At 40.9% G+C, this 21,610-nt stretch overlaps 1 protein-coding gene across 4 annotated transcripts in view; it reads right to left on the bottom strand.

Moving 5' to 3' along the window:
• Nucleotides 1-9,694: 9,694 nt before the first annotated feature.
• The window catches only part of PTPRE (protein tyrosine phosphatase, receptor type E), a 95,373-nt gene continuing 83,457 nt past the window's right edge, over nt 9,695-21,610 (bottom strand). For all 4 annotated transcript variants that reach the window (XM_026851412.1, XM_026851411.1, XM_026851410.1 and 1 more), the window contains exons 16-20: nt 20,900-21,034; nt 19,993-20,118; nt 18,159-18,319; nt 13,141-13,276; nt 9,695-11,742 (exon numbers count right to left, since the gene is read on the bottom strand). In XM_026851412.1, coding sequence (XP_026707213.1) covers nt 11,668-11,742; nt 13,141-13,276; nt 18,159-18,319; nt 19,993-20,118; nt 20,900-21,034 — 633 coding nt within the window. In that variant the 3' untranslated portion in view covers nt 9,695-11,667. The remainder of the gene's footprint in view (nt 11,743-13,140; nt 13,277-18,158; nt 18,320-19,992; nt 20,119-20,899; nt 21,035-21,610) is intronic.

Genomic DNA, 21,610 nt, shown 5'->3' with positions numbered 1-21,610 from the left:
ACCGGGAAATTTTTTTTCGAAAAGGCGCGCGGGAGCCCACGATTGGCGGGAAGTACGTCACGTGATCGCGCGGCGCGGCCAATCGGAAGCGGGGACGCGGTTTGATTTCAAATGGCGGCGCCGCTCCCGCCGTGACCCCCTCCTGCACCCTCCAGCCCGCCGTCGGGGCTCAGCCCCTGTCCCGCGGCCTGACGAGCGTTCCCCGCCTCGCGGGCTCAGGTCTGGGTCTCCTCAGCGCCCTCTGAGGGATGAGGCCCCCCCCGAGCCCAGCGGGGCCCCAGCGATCCCGAACCTTGGCTACGGCTGTTGCTTGAGCCGCCTGCGAACTCCCCAGGTCGGTCAGGAAAGGTTTAGCATCGGTTTATATTGCTTCCTCTTAATCTAGGCTCTCTAATTAAAGTAATCTGCGTGTTCTGCACTGGTCTTCTGGTACTGAGGTAACAAATCAAAGTTTAGGGGCTTTAAATAAGGAAAAAAAAAAAAAAGAAAATTGGGAGGGAGAAAGCAGCAATAAAAATTAAGCTGGCATTTTAAATGCCATTTTAATAAACCATTTAATTACCTTCATGTATCTATATAAACTGATTCCAATCTCTAGTTTCTGACAGGAGTCCATGACTAACACTTCAATTTGAGAACCTGTCAGACAACCGAAAATCGAGATAAACACTGTGCTGCTCTGTGGTTGAAGACAGAAGAAAAAAAAAAAATAAAACACACAACAAACTGGCAAGTACCTAGAATTTAGTTCAGTCATACAAAGGTAGAAAGAACTGTTCCTATACAACTCCAGGTATCATTTCTATCCTCATCCTTGGTCTTGTATTTTTGATATTCCTGTTGTGTTTGTATAAATTTAAAAATTCATCTCCAACCAATGAAATAAACCTGCTGGTATTAAAAATGGAAAGAAGCTATAACTTGAAAACATCCAAGGAGAGAAAGGTACCTTTGAATATAATCTCAGATCAGAAACATTTTGCAGATTGGAAAGGCTTTGAACCGTAGCCCTCTCCGGAATACAAGAGCGTTTTTGGTTTTTTTTAAATGCTTTTAATTATTTGTGCAAAAAAATGCAGATTATGCTGAGTCTGTACAACTTCCATCGTTATATTCAGTTCTTCCTGTAGTTTGAACAGTTGTAGCAGCAGTTCTAAAACTGCAGAATATAGGCCCCAACTCTGTAATTTTTTTTTTCTCTGGAGGCTCCTCTACGTGATACACAGTATTAAGTTTTAAAAGCAAGCTCCCTATTTGCTTTCTCATTCTTTTTGACGTGAGCCATGACAGCTTTCGGACTTCTAGAAAAGGGGTTGGAAGGTGTTAGTTTTGCCTCAATGAAACAGGGTAGGGAAGTGTTTAAAGAACAAGGGCAAAACATGAGGATTCAGGTGATTTAACAGTCTCTGTCTCCCTGGTAGGCCAGTACTGAGGGGGACAGGGGGCAAGACTGTTCTGGTATTGTTTGCTCAGACTGTCTGAAAACTCATCTTCTGGCCACAAAAATCTAAGCCAAATTAACCTCTGTTGCTGGGGAAGTAAGTAGAAATCTAAAATAAACATGAAACCAAAGTACTTCCAGAAACTGAGGAATCTGAAATAAAGGGAGAACAATTACGGGTAGTACTTAAAATATACTTTGCATAACATACATGAGTAAGTTTGAATTTCTGATATTTTCCCCCTCTATTTCCTAGGCACCAAACATAAACTTGTAACTAACACTTAAACCTGTTTTTCACCATTAAAGATGACCAAGGAGAAACATCCTGAAGGAGCAGTGTGGGTTCCAGCTACACAGCTTTTTTGATGTGCACATTATCAAAGACACATAAACCCAAAACATTCCAGTTACCAAACTCCTTCAAAAAAAACACCCTTATTTTTCCCCTAACTGATTTACAGCAAGGACAACCTCGCTCAACTCCTTTCTTCCTACCCCAACATCAGACTTTTACAGTTCCACATCCCCACCCCAGGATGGCTGGGGGAGACTCCAAGGGAAAACAGACAGGTTGTTGAGTGATGCCTGAATTTTTTGTTTTTATAATAAGTACTCATTACTGAGATACAGAACCTGGTGACCTTAATTCCAAGTTAAAGTTCTATGCATGTGGGGGAAAGAGCTACAAAGGGAGAAAGGCCTTTTACAAGGTCGTCCAGTCTTTTGTGCTTCAGGGGATAAAATCCTACTATTCAGATCTTTCACAAAGCAGAACTCCTTTTGATATTACTATTTTATTTAATTACCTAGTTTGCTTCAAATACTATTTTATGTGGCATGATGACTTTAGGATACTTTAGATGTGATAGATGTAAAGCGGCTTTTTTAATGTGGTGGGTTATTTTCCTCATTGAATTAAATCACTCTGAAGTCTACTTTATAAGCTTTGATGGGGTTTTAATTTAGTTCAGTGTATTAAGCCATGACATTATACCTTCAGCTTGTCACAATAACTTTACGCTAGTGGACAAGCTCGTACGTAGATGTAAAACATTCAGACAGAATCAGCATTCGAACACTGGGTGTCGTTGCCAATAAATAAATATTAAAGCTGGATCCTTCCTGAGGGTCTTTACAAATGCAGTTTTATCTGAACACCGTATCTAAACCAGTTTATACCAGTAAAACTCTTTGAAAGCCTAATTCATTAGAGTCTCCACTAGCCCACATCTGATCAAACGGAGCTAGACAGCAAAGGACCAGTTTTGCTGCTGTTGTTATATGGGCGTTGTCATGTTGACAAGGACTTTGGTGATTTAAAAAAAAAATAAAAGTCAAAACCTGCAGTATGCCAATAATTGTATATTCTGGCACGACACAGAGTGGTTTATTAGTGCACCTACTGCACAGAACCCTGTCACCCATCCTTTGTGATAAAGGTCTGTAAACAGCAATACTTAGAGGAAAACACAAGGTTTTAAGCACGCCTTTAAATCTGCTTTCAAGAGCAGCAGTGCTCTCTTAAGTAGTAGATATACAAAAAGTAAATCTATAGGAGGGAAAAAACAACATTTTCTTCAAGGCTTAACTTTTCTGTTAGGTTAGTTGGTATCTGTGAACACTGAATTTACTAGGAATACAGGCTGACGTCTGCATTCATGTTGAGGTAAAAGTCAACTTTCAAAAAGGTCTTGAAAAATAGGCTATTTTAAATCAGTCCTTGAACCTCCTTGCTAGTTTTTTGGACATTTTTAAAAAAAAAAAAAAAAAAAAAAAAGCCACTTCACTGGCATCCATCAGGATGGATTTGTGAGTCTTTTGAGGATTTAATGGTCAGGATTATCAGTGGAATACAGTGGCCCAGTAATACAGAAAGGCCCCTAATCACTAAAGCATACTGGGGCTGGAGTCTTGAGCCAAGAGCACAAGCACAACCCCAAAATAAAGAGAATTAGAGAAGTTAGCATCTTAATTCCTCATACAAAAATCCTTCCTTATAACAAGGTCATTTGTTCTATTTTCTGAAGAGGTGGTTGGGAGGCACTTGAGTGAACGAAGCTTATTTCTCACAGATTTGTACTACTACTGGTTGTTAAGTGAGATTCTAAGAAAGCACAAGTTCCACCTAAAGCTTGTACTAGATTAGGGTTTTTATAAGGTCTATAGGTATTAGGTAAATAAGGCCCTACATTCAGGCAGCGACTTTAGTATCAGTGAAAGGCCGTCACCACTCCTCAGACCCCGTTTTTAGAAAACAGTTACCTTAGGATGTACACCAGTGCCCTCGGAACATAGTTGTGATTTGGCCAGGGGATCCAGAAAACGCAGCAGGGAAGTGAACAGAGGCACAAACCACCCAACGGCGGGACGTTTCGCTCCTAGAATTGCCAAAACTAAACAAATGTTCAGACAGAATTACACCTGGTGAGTGATGATCAAACTGCTAACTTCTCCCCGAAAACCGTTAACGTGGGTGTGATGAGAATGGATGAAGTTGCACTGTCATCACAGATCGGGTTTCAATTTATGATCTTTGATTTAAAAATACTTATTTCAGACAATTCACACTGTGTAAAGCAAAGTCTAGAGATTAGCAAGTTATTGTATGATGAATCTCTGAAAATTTAATGTTTTGCAATAGACTTCCTCCCTTAAAATGATGGCTGATTACACTGACACATTATTGCACCTAAGATTTGTTTGAATGCTTGTATTCATACGCAAAATCTAATTTTGACATCTTATGTGTGAGGAACCTGCATGAGTTAATGACCAAAATGGGATACGTTTTCCAAACTGGTTTCTATTCACATTTGATAAATACTTTGAAATAATACATTTCTCTTTCTTTTAAATGGTGACAGAACAAGGCATAATAAACTACTAAGGGAAAGAAACTGTGAAAGATCAAACTTCCCTATGTGATGTGAAGCACTAATATTTTTAAGGAGAAACTTCTGTATTTCACAGCATTGAAATTCATCTTGAAAACCAGCTTTCTGATAGGCAGTTTTCACATAAAGCCTTCCAAGCCATGAAAGATGACTGGAAAGCAAACTGTACAATGTCATGGTGAAGTATGTAATTTTTTTTAATGTAAATTAATACTCTGTAGTCCGTATCCGGGGCTGGGCACGTCCTTGTTGTGAGTTTGTGTATCAGACTGCCAACCCCAACGTTACAGAATGGCCAAGAAACCACCCCTGACAGCTCTCCATACTAAACCAGAAAAATTCCCTGTAATCTGGAAACAAAATTCTTTTCCTGGGAAATTTTGCCATTAACTTCACTAGATGACTCGGGATCCTAAACGTGAAGCGGGATTCTGCATTGCCTGTTCAGTCCTTCTGCACATCTGTTTGTGTAAGAGTTAGCGATTGGTGCGCTTGGTTTTATGATTGGGGCAAGATTCCACTGTATTCAGCAAACGACATCAGCCTCTATTCAAGCATGAAATGCTCTAACAAGGGAGGAAAGCTGTTCAATGTGCTGTGTCCTTGGAAACAGCTGCACTTATCCACAGGCTACCACATGGTTACCGTAAAAATCTCAACTAGAAAATACTTGGATAAAATTTTGAAGCAAAATAGCATAAAAGAAAAAAAAAAATTATAGAGACAGAATGGTGGCTCCAAGATGACAGGAACATGATCTTCTCCCCCAGGCACCACCAGCAGGACAGAGACAGCCCTCTCTCTTGTACCGAAACGTGACAGCTGTGGCCCGTGGCCTCTTCTGCTACACCCTGTCTGCTGGTACCGGGTCACTGCCCCCGCCAGCACCACCTCAGCTTCACAGCCTGGTACTATTCCTGCCAAGTAACTCCTCCTCAAGCTCTTCCAGGCTGCTACAGCTGTGCTTGCTTCAGGCCTACCCAACTGGCATGAAGTCACCACTTTTTTTCAACATTTAGAAATAGTCCGAGTGGGACGTTCAGGAAAACACTGGAACAATTTCTAATGCCACGGAAACAGGTGACAGAAAAAAAAAAATTATTTGTGAAAAGAACTTCCTTGGCAAAGTCTCAACTTGATTAATAATTTAGTAATTCTACTGTGTGCAAAGCAGCACAGAAAATATATAAAAGTCATTAGAAGAGAGCTCTTATGAAATTATTTAAATTACAACATAATCCTCTAATACCTAAGATGAAGAACATTCATGGTGAAGTTCAATTGCTTGAGAAATTCTCAGACACATTGAGCAATTTCTGTGTTACAGAAAGCATAGCTCAGACTTGACATATATGCCCTACACAGAACAAATGTGTCTTTGATCTTTTGTAGTCGATATTTAATAGGTTATTTGAACAATATATTTCATGGACCATTTACAATGCAAGTGCGTTTTTTCTAAAAGCTGAGTTTCAAACATAACTGTCTTCAGCATCACAAAATGTAAATGCAAAAACTTGATAAAGAAGCACAAGGTCTTTATGGTATTTCTTTGTAACATTTAGGAGAAGGAAAAAAAACAGGTGCACATTCTCATCCGATCAACCAAGAAAAATTAATTGCTGGAAAAGAGCACAGTGATAAAATTTAATTCTTATGTGTAATTAAATAGAACCTATAGATAAACAAGATTGCAAAAGATACAGTTTAATACTTTCTTAATACTTGTATTATTTCTCTGTTCCAGTGAAGTTTTATGATTCTTCTGTTTGTTACAGATTTGCCATTGAAAGGGGACATAGAACAGACACTATCTGTTGTGAGAAACACACTTCCACTCCTTGGATCCGAATTACACTGTCACCTTCTCACCAAAATCTCTTTTTAGGGGATGTTAGAGGCAAATACAAGAGCGTTCTCATCACCGCGGTATCTAAACAGCCGTATCTGAGCGGCTTTACGGAGGTGAGGATCAAGTGATCCCAAACCCTTTCTACAACTTTAGATTTGTTGTTACTAAACCCACTATGATTGGCTGGATAACAAAGAAGCTTTTCATTGTTGATTTTTAATAACAGAAACAGACCAACAGAAGCGCACTGAGATGAACACAAGAAACTCATTCTTTGTCTCATGATTTGTAATCCCCGCTATTTAGCTTGAATAATCCAAAAATGGTGATTCTGCTATACTGCTACACAGAACCTTATTACACTAGAAACTGTGCAGATCTGTAGCAATGATTAACAGTAATTATTTCAATTAACTTTTTAAAAATTAAATTTTAATTAATTAATAATTGCTTAATATTATCTATTTTCTGAAACCACACAAAGCCATCTGTCTGTTCTTACACGAAGGGAACTTTCCAGTGGGCTCACAAGCTGTGCATCCCACTGTCTGCTGAAAGTACACGATCCAATCATACAAAATATTTCGTCAGCTCACCTGGAATTATTAAAAAAAAAATTAATAGCGTTTACACGTAATGAAAAAGATTACTCTTAACTTGGTGCTATTTAGCGTCTCAGTGAGAAAACAGCAATATTTTCCTGAACACTAATTTCCTCGAGGCTCTGTATTTCAGCGTGGTGGATTCCAGTATTTAAAACTCTGCAGGCAGTGGCTTGATTAGTAAATCTATCTTTTTGATGAAGCAAAGACACCTCTTCAGGACAGACCTGCATGCTGTCCTCAGGAAGCAACACTTCACTACAGTTACTACTGGCAAACATGTTGCTACAGTTATTCCTGGATGGTTAAATTTGTGTTGAAAGCCACCGTGATTATCAAGAGCAAATGCCTCAGTGTTAGAGCAGTGCACAAGAAGGAATGCAAACTCAAACTTTTCTTCCAAACAAGTTTAGAAAAAATAATCAGAAAATTATCTACAGTGTAAAGGTAATTCCCTAAATCTTAGGTGTCAGGTGTACCAAGATGAAACAGGGCTAAAGGGGTCAAACACATAAATATTGCTCCATTAAAACATACTTCCGTCAATTCATTAAGTCGTAACGTTTAGTCTTAGATATCAGAGAATTATTTCAGTTGGAAAAGCCCTTGAAGCTCCTCCAGTCCAACCGTTAACCTCACACTGACAGTTTCCAGATCCCCCAGAGCTGGCTCAGCCCGACTCTTCAACCCCCCCAGGGATCCCGGGGACTCCCCCCTGCCCTGGGCAGCCCATTCCAACGCCCAACAGCCCCTTCTGCACAGAAATCCTTCCTCAGAGCCAGCCTGACCCTGCCCTGGGCAGCTTGAGGCCATTCCCTCGGGGCCTGGCGCTGGGGCCTTGGCTCCAGAGACTCATCCCCCCTCTCTCCCCCCTCCCGGCAGGGATTGCCGAGGGCCAGGAGGTCTCCCTCCAGACTGAACCCCCCCAGTTCCCCCAGCCACTCCTCATAAAACGTGTCTTTTCAAATCTCAGTGACATTAATTTGACATTAGGATTGTAATCTTTCACCATAGTTCCTCCTGGTTTACATAAATCCCCTGACACTTGTTACAGCAGTGGGCCAACTTGGTTATTTTTGGCACGTGAGGTCCAATATAAAGCCTGTGGAAATTAATGAATAAATTGCTGTTAACTAGAGTAGGTTTTTGATTAAGGATGGGTGACATGGTTGGAAGTTAAGCTACTGTTTTTATCTTGGCGTGATACCGTCGTGTACCACAGTACTATTAAAATGTAGGTACAAAAGAACAGAGAGGGTTTGTGTGCTGGGAGCCAGCTCTCTCCCCCCTCACTAGCCCTCCCGTCTCCCTCAGAGGCCAAGACCTGCTCCTCCATCCCGGGAGCAGCCTGAAATGCAACAGGGCACCGGGCTGGCCGGGCTTGAGCAAAGAGCCGCAAATCATCAAATTTATACTCAAAAAGGGAAGGCTGCAAAGGGACGAGTCACGTCGAAGCTTGATAGCGTCAGGTCTTACTTATTAAGAAGTAATAAGACCTGGCCTTGCGCTCGCTATCACGAGTTTCTGTGCACTTTATATGCACGATGCTTCAGTTCCAACGTGAATCGGAGTCACGCTGCCAAACAGCTGCAGAGAAGTACTGAAAAATTACTTATCTAGATAATGGATTTCAGTTCTTTTAGAATACTTAATTTAAATGAGCACGCAGTACAGGAATGAAATGAAAAGATTTAAAGGAAACAATACAGTGGGAGAATAAAAACGAAGCTTTGTTCTTGCATCAGAATGTATTAGATCTTGCAATTTGCATGTACAAATAATTCAGCAACATTCACCGGCATTAAAAACACAGCAAGATGAAATTATAAATGTAATAAAAGAAAATAATAATAGCTGAAACTGTATAATACATACATATATTATAAAGATTTGGCAAATTAAATACGGTTTGGTTATACAGAAAAGTTTCAATAACTTTACATTAAAAGTGGTACTAGGGAAATGAAAACATTTCAAAATACTGAACACAGGTGGTCAGGCTCATTTTAAAAGTTTAAAAAACTGATACGTAAAAATACCCTAAAAAACACTGGTAATTACAGTATGCGTTCTTCGTTAAGGCCCAATTCAGCAAAGCACTTAAGGGATTGCTTCAGGAACAGAGAACCTATGGGACTTAAATGTTCTGTGGGGTAGAGACGTCGTAAAGCGAATGCTTAAATGCTTGGGTGAACTGGAACCTGTCTTAACACATGAAAACAGACAGTCAAGTCACATAGTGACCAAAACCACATACAGATCAGAATGTACAACTTCTAATCAACTATTTGGCATTTTATAAAGGAATTCCATGCAACAAAGGAAAATTTAAAAGAAAATTCATATCTATCTATAGCAAGATACAGCTCCCCAGTTATTAGGCAGCTGCAATGACTAAACACAAGAACTGGAAAGGAAGCTTTTCAGATGGTTAAAAAAAAAAAAGTCATTATGTAGCTATATTTGTGACTTCTGAAATACATTAGAAGTGTTTCTTTTTCCTCCTTGATATCTTAATACAGCGACTAACATCTGAGTACCCACTTAGTATCTGAGGTTCCAGCTTAAGTCCATCCTAGGACTTGCCGTAGCTCCCAGAGCTGCCTGTGCCCTGCAGAACGACCCCTCGCCGTGACCCCGGGGGCCGTGGGGGGGCCGTGGGTCCCCACTGACACCACACCACCCAGCCACCACGCCTGGCACCTTCCCTTCCCAGGCAGCTCTTAGTCCCGGCTTTTAGCTGAGGGACCCAAAAGGCCGGCCAACAGGCAAGTTATTTTTCAAATATATAGGCTAAATGTTTGGAAAGATCCTGACATTGCGATCTAACGGGACCACAAAACATGGTTCTCTGGAAAAACAGTGGGAATTTCTCTGCATTATTTTCTTCTCTGGAAAAACAGTGGGAATTTCTCTGCATTATTTTCTATCATCGTTTAACCTCTCTGAGTCTGTGCTGGAACGATCGTACTGAAAACCTCACTGTGCTGGTTTCCATAGCGAATTTATTTGACGGCTTGTGAAAATGTGATGAAATTTTAGCATGCAGCAGCAATGTAAACTTACTTAGCATCCATTTTTGTTACTCCACACCTCCTGCGCCTCGAGTCTATCTTCTCAGAGCAACTCATGACACAGGTTTAGTCTTCAGACAATCTTTTTTAAGTGCATAATTCACTGTACAAATAAATACAGAAGTGCATCGATGGGAAGACAAGAAGCAGTAAATGGCAGCGTTCGGAACAGCGTGCTTAGAAATTTCTAAACTGCTCCTTTTCTGTTCAGTACGAAGTGAAAGGAGAGGTATGAACACCTCCCCCTTTCCTTGCATTGTTACAGAGGATAATGCTACTTGTTACCGGGAATGCAAAATGGTCATGGGCTAAAATAGTGCAAGAACAGTGAAATGATCAGTGTAAGTTGCTCATTTTAAATAAGGCTTTTATGTTTGCATTGAAAAAAACTCAACCAACTGGACAAGACAGAACTATTGCATATTAGTTATGTAATTAAAGTACATATTCGCATACTTTGTGCTCATTAATTCATATATGCATTTTAAAGAGTGGAAAAGATAAATTTTTCGATTATTCAACATTCAGATGCCCTGTGATTTTTGGGATTTTCTAACCCCCAAGCATAACCTGTTCAGGGCTACGATAAAGACTTTTAAACTTTATTTCACCAATTATATTATCAGTAGTACTTTCATTAAAAATATATCTATATACACAATCCTATACCCCTTTTAGATAAAGGATAATTTGATAATATATACGGGGGGGTGAGAACGTCGAGGAGCTTTTTGCTACAACACTTAATGTTGCAAGCATTACCCTTAGTAAATTATTTTTTTTTTTAAATTTTAGCAAATAGTGTTAATTATTCTATAGAGTCGAATTAAAGAATAAGAGTTCATCTCTTTTGCCTTTTCTCAAAGAAGTGGGAAATTATGCACGTGTACATAGAGAAGCTTTAATTCCATTTCTGGCAATGGCTATAAAGCCTCTTCAACTAGACAAGTTCAGGTGCTGCAAAATATACTCTTCTGATATGCAAAATATTCTCAAAATAGCGGTAAACTCACATTATTGTCTTTCTAAATTGATTATAAGCTGGTGTAGTATTTAGGAAACAACAAAATAAATGGACTTCGAAAGCTATATTAAATCAAACATTCGCATCTGCATTTATACGGATTATATCTTTTTGACAGTAAGACTTAAAATAGAACTGCCATCAGCCGGGAGGTTCTTAAAAACAGACTTTAAAAGCCGTTATATTTTTCAGTTGGACTGTACATTATTACACACAAAGGGCCATATTCTGATACCTTTACCATTAATAGCACTTCCCTCCAACAGTCTCCTCGCCTTCAACGAGACTATTTCTGAAATAAATTACAAGTAAGCATGAGCAGGTTATCAGAACGTGTCCCCACATAAACATCTCTTTTCATTGTGAAGGAGGGTTTACGGCCAAAAGATGTTTAGTTTAAACGTATGTACCACAGTTCACTTTTTTTTTTTTTAGTATGAAATGGAAATCACCTGTGTAAAGTTTCAAGAATTGGGAGATAACATTATTGATAAATATTTATAAGTGGAAAAATTCAAATAGACCCTCGAGAATTAATTTACTGTTATTTAGAATAAAGATTTCTATACCATCTTATAGTGATATACTGTATATGAACATTATACTTCACTTTAGAAGATATTTATATTTAAGAAATAACTTTATACAGCAAATGCAACTTTTAGAGCAAACACAAGGTCGTATTTACAGTAAAGTCAGCCATGAAAATGACATGGAATAAATTAACAGCATATACAACTATTTATACAGAGAAATTAAAAAATAAGGCAGGAATTTTCATTTGAAATTAGCATAATCAGAAAATATGTCGATGAAATCTTGTACCACTCTGTAGCAAAATTCATACTGTTCCTGAAAAACAATAAAAAGATATCAAAACGTGCTTTTACAGTGGAGAAAGTCATACTTATGTAAATCCTAGTGAGAAACGCACCACGTTCTAACAACCCGTACCCGAGGGTTGGTCTGTTCTGATTTTTATTTATGCATTTATTTTTTTTTTAAATAAAAGCAACGGGACATCACTTTTTCTTTTGTCAAATTCGGGCTGATTGTTGCTCTTCAGTTAAAATGATTTCTTTAAGCTTTCCAGGTGACAGTTCTTAAGCTGAATCAATCCTTAGACTTGTCTTACCGAAACAAAGCATCTTCCTGTACCTGGCTGTAACCCGGCTCACGCCGGGGCAGGTCCCTCCTCCTGAGCCTGCCCGGTGAGCTCTGGGCTCCACCCGCGGAGATCTACAGCAAAACTAAGTGACAGTGTATAGAACACTGAAACCCCTCTGCGTTCGTTTTTCTGAACCCGGGTTCCCTCACGCAGGCTGTCACAGCGGCGTGTTCAGCCGCTGCCTAGGCGAGCCTGCTGGCCCGTCCTACAGCTGGGACCATCCTCATCTCGTAGCCGTGCTGATACGCCCTCGGTGCCACTTGCTGTGTTCCCAAATCTCTAACAACCCTGATAACAAATGGAATTGGCACCCGAATTGACTCACGCTGGAAAGCAGAAGCCTTTCCGCAGGCTCAGCTGGGAATACCGGTGGCAATTACACCCTTAACTAACATTATTAAATCACAAACCCCCAAAAGAAATAGTTCATCCCTGTCTCAGCATGACTGGATAATCCAGTTCTACTTCTGCAAGCCCTTTCTTCCTATCTGTGTCAGGGAGAAAACATCTACCTGGAAAAGGTGTTTTGAGAGAATTGTGTCTGAAGAAGTTTCAAGCTACTGAATGGAAGCCGCCATCAAAATACAAACTATCAGCATTTTTATTTTCCAAAAGCGTAAGTCTCAAAACTTTTCAATATTTATTCAATAGGGAAAAGTGTCTGCACCAAGCCTCACATATTACTTATAGATGGCTAAAGAAGTCAAAGACATTTCTCCCTTTCAACAACCAAGTGCAAACCAACTTAAACCCAGACATTTTAAGGTAAGAAAAAACAACAACTGATACCCAGCTTAAAACGCATTTCCTTCATACATTCTGTCACCCACAACAGGCAAAAAAATTTTGTTTTAACTGTCCTAAAAGACACAGAATGTTTAGCCAAGTCGTATTTTTAGAAACACTTTAAAAAAAAAAACAAACCCAAACCAGCAAAAATACAGATTTCTGATAATACCTTGTACATACACAGCCATCATACATAATTTATTTCAACCTGCCAAAAAAATCCTTTGTTCTCCCACAAGAATATTTACAAACATACATCCTTTGACAAAGCCCCGGATTGTTAAATATCATACCAGTGTTTGCACCATATGTGGCCTTTGCAGTCTTAAGCTCTTCACAGCTTGAAATACATCCAAGAGCCCTTCAGCCTTCACCCGCTCCAGAATGTTGCTGAGTGCTATGAAGGTGCCCGTTCTTCCCGCACCCGCGCTGCAACGCAAACACATTTGCTTGACATACAGTAGGAAAAAAACGTTAAAAAGAGAAATAGCAGCGATCTAGAATAGCCAAATATGATTATTAGCCAACATTCCTCATTTTTGGTGCTTCTTTTGGGGCTATGCTAGAAGGGAGCCAGAATTAAGGGCAATTAACTCGCAGCCAGGCTGGAACCAATAAAGGTTTGTTAGGGACAGCTTCTGTGCCCGAGTGGGAGATCCTGCAGCAGCACACGGGCACCCTCAGCCAAAGTCTGAGCCTCAGATAATGAGCTGGCAAAGCTGCCTACTCTAGTCTGCGTTCATCTTCAGCAAAGACGGCTCCCGGTGCTCCCACACTCTGCTTTTGGTTTTATCCTTGAGGTGGGAGAACACAACTTTAGACTTTCAGTTGCACAACTTGGTGATAACGCAAAGCAGCACCGTGTGATCAACCCCCCACTGCTCTGCTGGGTCGTGATTTATACTTCTGCACGGCGGATAGATGCAAAAGCATTATTATTATTATTTTATTATCATCATCATTATTATGTTACTACTCCGAAGCAATTTGATGTCCTATCCACAGTCAGAAGTTCCAACCTCTCTAGTTGGAACCAGATGATCTTCAAGGTCCCTTCCAACCCAAACCATTCTGTGATTCTCAGAGGTATTAACTTAAGGACAAACTAAAGCAAGACCACAAACCAGACTATACTACCTACAAGAAACTAAAATTGCCTCTTCTGCCTCGATCTTGACTACAATAATTCCCCTAATGTACTCCCAGCTAACTAGTTTCTCTTATTTCAGTATGTTTGACTCTCTGTTTTGTCCTTCTACCTGTTTCAAATCATGATACCATTGAACCAAAATGCATTTTAATAATTATTATCTGATTTATTATGCCTAACTCTAGAGCCAAAAACCCCCCCAATTTTTAAAAGATTGCCTTCTCTCTCCTAATCACACTAATTAAGGACTATTAGGCACCAACAAAATAGTGGCTGTGCACTGGAATGGCAGTAGCTTTGACAGGGAATAGTTCCTGAAACCAGGACGGGATTGGGAAATGGGCTGTCAGGGCTAAGAGGGAGTGGAAGGTTCACTGGATTGCTGAAATAATATAACACAAAACAGTTTATTAAACTGATCATTTTCATGTGCTTTACCCATAAGTAGTGTATGTAAGTCATACTTGTGTATGACTTGATACACGACAGCTGGAATAAATCCTCATCCTATGCCAGGTTTTCATTTTTTGGTGTTTTGTGGTGTTTTTTTTTTTTTTTTTACAGTTAATCACTGAACTGTAATCCCATGTCATTGCTTCGACCTTATTTCTATCAAACACCAAAAAAAAACCCCTGATAAGCACAAGCCTTATGAAAAGATGAAGTGCAAAATGCATGTGTCCTCAGCTGGATTCCTTAGAAGCCTCGTCAGAGGAAAAATGATCAGGTTATGATGTATTTGATGTGTTACTCCCTTTAGACAACTACTTTTATCAGACTAAAGACAAACACAAAATCTAAAAGGGTTCAGATTTATTCGTAATTAGCTGATCTCTAGTAACCATCTGCTATTCCTAGAGCAACCCATGAGTGATGCATTTCCAAGCAGGTCTACAACTATCAAAAGATGAGGACGTGAAGACATAAAGTAAACCTGTACAGACACATCACACACGTTGCTTATTTGTTTATGGCTAGAAGAGGTTTGCACTCCATTTTGAACGCTCCTTGTGCTAGGCTCACTCTCTCCAAAAAGCGTGCCTTTAGCAAATCCTTAAAGTCCATACAAGATAGGTGGGTTTAATTAATTTAAGATTTTTTTTTTTTAATATGGAGGCATGGAAAACTAAACTGCATTTGGAAAGCAGGACAAAATACGTATTGTCTCATGGGAACACAGCACTACTCTTTGCATACTCGCTTCTCCTTTTGCAACTAATAAAGAAGACTTTAAAATTTGTCTCAAACCTCATTTCAGGAGACAGAAAGTTCAAAGGCAAAGGACATGCAGAATGGGCAAAGCTGCGGCAAAGGCAGAAGTACGGGATCTCTAAATAATTTGCATCGTTTATTAGAGTGTGGAAAGGAGGAGATGTCGGAGAGGAGAAGCGTAGGTAGCCATGAACTAAACAGAAGGCAGGTGCAGACACACGCTGGAAGAGAAGGATTTAGAACAGATTGGCTTTGAGTTCTGTTGGCAACTCTGTCAGTAAAACCCTTCTAAACCATTTAGGGTTACATCTTGATTCTACTTAAGAATCATCTTTTTGTAGCTCCTTAAACTGTTCGTAAGTAGTTGGAAAAAAAGAATGGGAGTTTTGACAAGTACACACGAATGCTCTGAAAAATCAGTCTTAAGACTTATTCATAAAGTTACATTCATTTATATTTAAAGACTCAAATTTCGTGGAGAAGTTCAAGCACCTCAAAGGCTGTGATGTACATACAGGCTGACCAAGCAGGGACAGGAGAGAATTCTCAGCATTAAAAATCCTAGAACACATTGTGTGGTTTGGGTTTTATCTTCTTGTTTAATTCATTTTAAAATGATTGCAGTTGATTTTTTTTTTTTTAACATCTAGGAAAAATGCACGCCAGAAGATTAAGGTAAGGCTTTGGAGAGGCTGCAGCTCTAAAAGCTTGAAAAAGAAGCAGCAGATACTCAGCTACTCAGATAGTTCTTATGCATCTAATTTGTGCATATCAAAGGCATTAGTTTTTATCTCTTATTTTACTGGGTAGAACTCCTTGACGTTTTACCCACTTATCATTCAGAATTTTAACTCCCTAGCATTTCAAAAGAAATGGCTGTTAAAATTAGTCAAATCGCAGCATCAAACACAAAAAGTCACATCGCCCTGGAGTGCACCCACCACGGGGTGGGGGAACCCACAGTCCCCTGGGGAAAGCGTATGAAAACAGCGAAAAGCAAAACACTTCCGAAGTGAGAGGAGAAAGTTTTAGCAATGAATATGCATCGGTACAAGATCATGTCCCAAAACACCACCAGATCCGAGTCCTGGCTCAAGATCCCGGGATCTCTTTCCTTCAACAGGGCGTGAAAAATAAGAGGTGACGTTGCAGACAGCTGAACACAAACCACAGTACTCGGAGACTGAGACAGCACCTTTGAAACTCAAATCTGAGCAAAATAAATGTCTGAGAACAGCCGTAATATGCCCGTTCCTATTTCTAACTCTAGTAGCAAACAGGCAGGTGCTTCTGCCAAAATACAAGGGGTCAGTGCATCTACTTCCCCGTAGATGATGCTACAACAGTTTGAGTGTCACATAAATCAATATGCTTTTTTTTTTTTTTTTTCCAGAAGAAAAAAATAAGTGGTTACTCATTCCAAATCAGATCGGTATTCTCTGAAAGGCAGGAAAAATCCAGAAGCAGCAACAGATTATTTAGCTCTGAGCAAAGGTTGGAGAGGTTTATCCATGCAGCCATCAGTCACGAGGGTCTCTACCACAGTGTAGGTGCCAAGCGTTTCTCAGCAGTGGGATCACAGACAGGTAGAGAAAATATCACTATTAATTCCACAGATGTTTACATATAAAGATGCCAGGAATTTGATCTCCTTATACTGCTAGAAAATTCCTAGTGGTCCAGCAAAACCAGTTCATCTTATACAACGTGCCCAAGAGGAAAAGATTTTAAAGGTCGGTATTTAAAATGAATTTAAAAAAAAAAAAGATTTTCAGGGCAATCAGAGATAAAATAATGATTGGTTTTTATGTCATCGTTGAGCTTGCAAGCTTCAACTGCAAGAGAGGCTCTTGCAGGAGGTCTTGGAGAAACAGGGGGATGTGGCCTCTCCGAGCTGTCGTGCAGGGTAAGGGAGCTGGGAGCCCGTCTGTCCATCGCCCAGAACAGGCCCAGGCAGTCCCCAGCAGAAAAGAGGCCCATAACAAAGGTTAATAGCTGCTTCTTAAAAAAAAAATTTAAAATAAAAATACAGGAACTTCTCTTCTGGGGGCTCTGAAACCCTGCTGACCCTGTCCCTGTGTATTGACCAGAAAACAGAAAAAGTTTTATTGATTTATAAAATTTAAAATATTTTAAAAGCAAGGCACTTTTTTTTTTTTTTTTTTAAATCAGCAGATATAGTACAGAAAAAGAAAATTTAAAAGACTGATAGGAAAAACCACACTCTGAAAAATATCATTTGAAAAAAAACGAAGAAAAGCCCAATGTACACCTTTTTAAAAGTTGCTTGTTTGTTTGTTTTTTTAAAGAAAGAGACAACAATTAAAATGTACAATTAAAAAGAAAAAAACCCAAAACAAAAAAAGAAAACCTGGCACAGGACGAAGATATATTCCAGCTGTCACGTACCAAGCCACACACAAGGTCCCTCTCCGCGATGATGCAGATATTGTTTCCTCTCTGCTTTCAGGGGCAGGAGTATATTTTGCCTTCAGCTTAGACTAGAAATACATTTCATTCTCCTGATAGTTCATAAAAACCAACAGTATTTTGATCCTGACAGAACATTTGAGCACTATATTGGGGTGGGGGGGGTGTATTACACATCCCTACAACAGACCTACAGCTTCGCTCCTCCAAGCGCAGCGTTTACCTACACTCAGGTGCAAGATACAACACCCCAAGTTACTAATGTGGTTGTTTACTCCCAGCCATTACAGCTACTACTGAGGTGTCTGCTTTGCTAATTTAGCAAGAAACAAATCGGGAATTCTTTATGCTAGATTTTTTTTTTTTCTATCTTTTTCTCATATTTCTTAATTCATATTTATTTTTTCCAAAGGATGCGGTGTACTCCCTCGCAAAGGAAAAGTGCCATAAAAACAACCAGACTGGAGAAAAATCAAGCCATTCCCTTTGCTAATGGCGGGAAGAAGAGGTGACTCTTACCTGCAGTGCACGGTGATGGGGTGGTTGCCTGTCTGCTGCTGCTGCTTTTGGACAGCTGCAATCAGGTCGATCATCCCTTTGCCTTCTGCGGGAATCCCGATTTCTGGCCACCCATGGAAGTGGAACTGCCGAACGAGCCTGCTTTGCTTCTCCTGGTTACCCTGCGTGTGGGGAAACACCAGATTTACCCAGTTGTTACTTCAAAACAGAAAGACACTCCTTACCCAAAGCGTCTGTAAGGTGCATTCTGCACCACTCCCGTGGAGAGGGCTGTCTGCAGCCCGGTCTGTAATCTATGGGTGATGCAGACCTGATAGTTCTGCTTCTAAATTCCCCATCCCCTACACTGCTGATTTACCCCTATCATTGCCCTTTTCATTTGCACAGCTCTTTCATCCCTAAGGATACACTTAAAGATTATTCATCCCGAGTGCCAACGGCTCAAAGCTTTCACCAAGCACAGGGCAAAAGTGCCCCGAAAACAACTCAACCCATGAAACGCACTCCTCGCTGCACCCCGCTACCTGCTGCTTTGAAACCTGACAATTATTTGCCTTGCCTTTATGCTCACTGACCAAAAGCACACTAAAAGTTCAAACAGGTGTTAACGCCAAGCTGACGCAGTTAGCTTCGGACAGCTTTGGATGCAGAAAGGCTCTTCGTTTTAACTACCCTGGAATTTCTGCTTGCTGCTTCCCACGGCTGCATTGTAAGTGTGTGGATACAACATCAATATTCTGGCAGTTCTACTGTATATCATCAACTCCGGCAAGCCACTGGGAGTTGAAAACACGAGGTCTCTGCTGATGCTGGGTGCTTCCAGGGGACATCTGGTGAATGAGTTTGATGTGAAGTTTGCTGAGAAGTCTCTGGACACTTTTGTACTGGAAGCTTAGAAGGTTTCACCATTAGGGGGGAAAAAAGCTTGATCGGTCCCTCCCTCCTCCCTGCAGGAGATATTTTAACATAATATTGCTTCGAGTATCACTGCTGCAGTCTAGCTGGACTCGGGCACAATACAAACATTCCTCAGATTTCTTACAGCTGCAGCAGCAAACACTTCTAATGACGCCGCACTGGAGCACAAAATGCTCATTGCTGCTTGGATATTACCTAAAATGCTGTTATTCGAAGTAGAAATATTTTCCAGTGTGACCCAAGTCAACACACTGGCAAAGACGTTCTGTACTCACACCTAATCCACCACCCTCCTTCCGAAAGAAATAAAGTGCTTTGAAGTCCTTTTGCTTTGTGTGTGACAACTATTTAAGTGCCTAAATTACATGCAGTGAAATAAATAGTTAAATGAGTTATATTCTTAACTGCAAATATTTTTTTTTGGTTGTTTTTCAAAAAGAGCAATGCAAATCAGATCCTAAAGAAATGATACCACGAAGAGAGGCACATCCAAAAGATCAAAACCAGGTTTTGAGTAGATCATGCCTGTAGCTGAGCAACATAAAAGAAGAGCTGGTAGGCAGAGGCAAGTACATGTGCTCTAAAGTGCTTCATAGATTTAAAAATCTTCAGTCAAATGTTCTTATATAGAAACGTGGGAGAAAATACAAGTATAACAGCAACCACAAAACATAAAATACCCCTCCAAAACCCACACCCCACTTTGATCAAGGTCATGTTTTACTGCCTCAAATTTTCATGGAGATTTAAGCAAAGATGTTTCATATAAGTTTTTTCTTGACTAATACAATGTCAACACTGATTAATCACATTTACCTCCGGATAGAAATTCCAGCATTTAAGTTACACAGTCATATTTGTAAATGCCTTCAAATGCCAAAAAAACCCAAACCCTCATGTCATTTTAAAACCTTACCTGATTGTATGTGACTAGAAAGTCCCTTACACTTATGGCATCTAACAGACTGTCATTCTTTATTTCTACGGTTATCTCTCCGTGAGTTACAGAGCCCTCTGATGGCCAGTACTGGCAGCATTTCTCCTGCAAAATTGAGAGAAAATTGTAAAAGTTCCTTGAAATTTTTTCCAGTTATCTACGTTGTCACGAATCTCCGATACAGGATGCGACATACACCTTAATAAACGCGTTCTCTACACTTCAGAATGAAAAGTCTAACGACCAAGAATACGGTAATATTTCTATAATATAAACCACGAAGATGGAAAGGGCTTAGAGTCACAGATGGCAAATACTGCCGTAAAACAGATTAGTATAAAATAAAATAAAAGGCAATTCTGAAGGCAATGCGGTGTTGTTAAAAAGCCTCCTGAAACCACCATCAAAAAACATTTTTCAGCACTAAAGCACCCTGGTTGCAGTGCTGAACCCCCAGTCTTCCAGCCGCAGCACCCCACCTCTCGTCACTAACGAATGAGGCACCAGGAGAGGTTCAGAATGAGCCACTGGAGCTTCTACTGGCAGAACAGGGAGGGAAGTTGTCACAGAAGCTTTGGCCAGCTGTTCCCAAATCCCAAACCACCGTCCCGTGTCAGGCATCCCTATAAATTATGTGCTTTTAATGCGAAGCCTTTCTGCAAACCGTAATTTTCAGTAGTTTTGGTGAGTTTCCTGACAATTCAAGCAAAAGCAACCGCATTGGCCCACACCAAATTGTGAAGCAAGTGCTTATTTTAGGAAAAAAAAAATCTTGTATCAGTACGATTTGTAGGCAACAAATAGTTTATCTAATGTTAATGCTCATATTTTACTGGTGCCAACGGCAGGTGCTTTGCTCTGGAGCCGGCCGCTGCGGGAGATGTACCTGCTCCCTCTCCTGAACTTCTGTGAGCATGACGATGGTGTGGCACTTCCACTCCCACACCATCCGCCAGAAATCCTCCACCGTGTGCGGGAGCGGTCCCTGGGTGGCGATGAAGTAATCCTTCTGGCGATAGCCCTGCCGAGAGAGACCGGGAGGCGTTCACGTCCCGACACGGGGGACGGGAGGCAACGGGGGGCAATGGTCCCAGAGATCACGGCTCAAACTGCTGCTTCTTTTTTGTACCAGCCCTGGCGTGGCCAGCAGGGACAGGGAAGGGATCTGAGCCCTGGGCTGGGCACTGGGGAGGCCGCCCCTCGATTCCTGGGTTCAGTTCTGGGCCCCTCACCCCAAAAAGGCCATTGAGTGACTCGAGCGTGGCCAGAGAAGGGCAACGGAGCTGGGGCAGGGTCTGGAGCACAGGTCTGCTGGGGAGCGGCTGGGGGAACTGGGGGGGTTAGTCTGGAGAAGAGGAGGCTGAGGGGAGACCTCCTGGCCCTCGGCAACTCCCTGCCAGGAGGGGGCAGAGAGGGGGGATGAGTCTCTGGAGCCAAGGCCCCAGCGCCAGGCCCCGAGGGAATGGCCTCAAGCTGCCCAGGGCAGGGTCAGGCTGGCTCTGAGGAAGGATTTCTGTGCAGAAGGGGCTGTTGGGCGTTGGAATGGGCTGCCCAGGGCAGGGGGGAGTCCCCGGGATCCCTGGAGGGGTTGAAGAGT

The sequence above is a fragment of the Athene cunicularia genome (assembly GCF_003259725.1).
Source record: "Athene cunicularia isolate RWA chromosome 6 unlocalized genomic scaffold, athCun1 chr6_part1, whole genome shotgun sequence".
Lineage (NCBI taxonomy): Eukaryota > Metazoa > Chordata > Aves > Strigiformes > Strigidae > Athene > Athene cunicularia.
The sequence above is the reverse complement of the archived record's forward strand: the minus strand, read 5'-3'. Positions and strand labels throughout refer to the sequence as shown.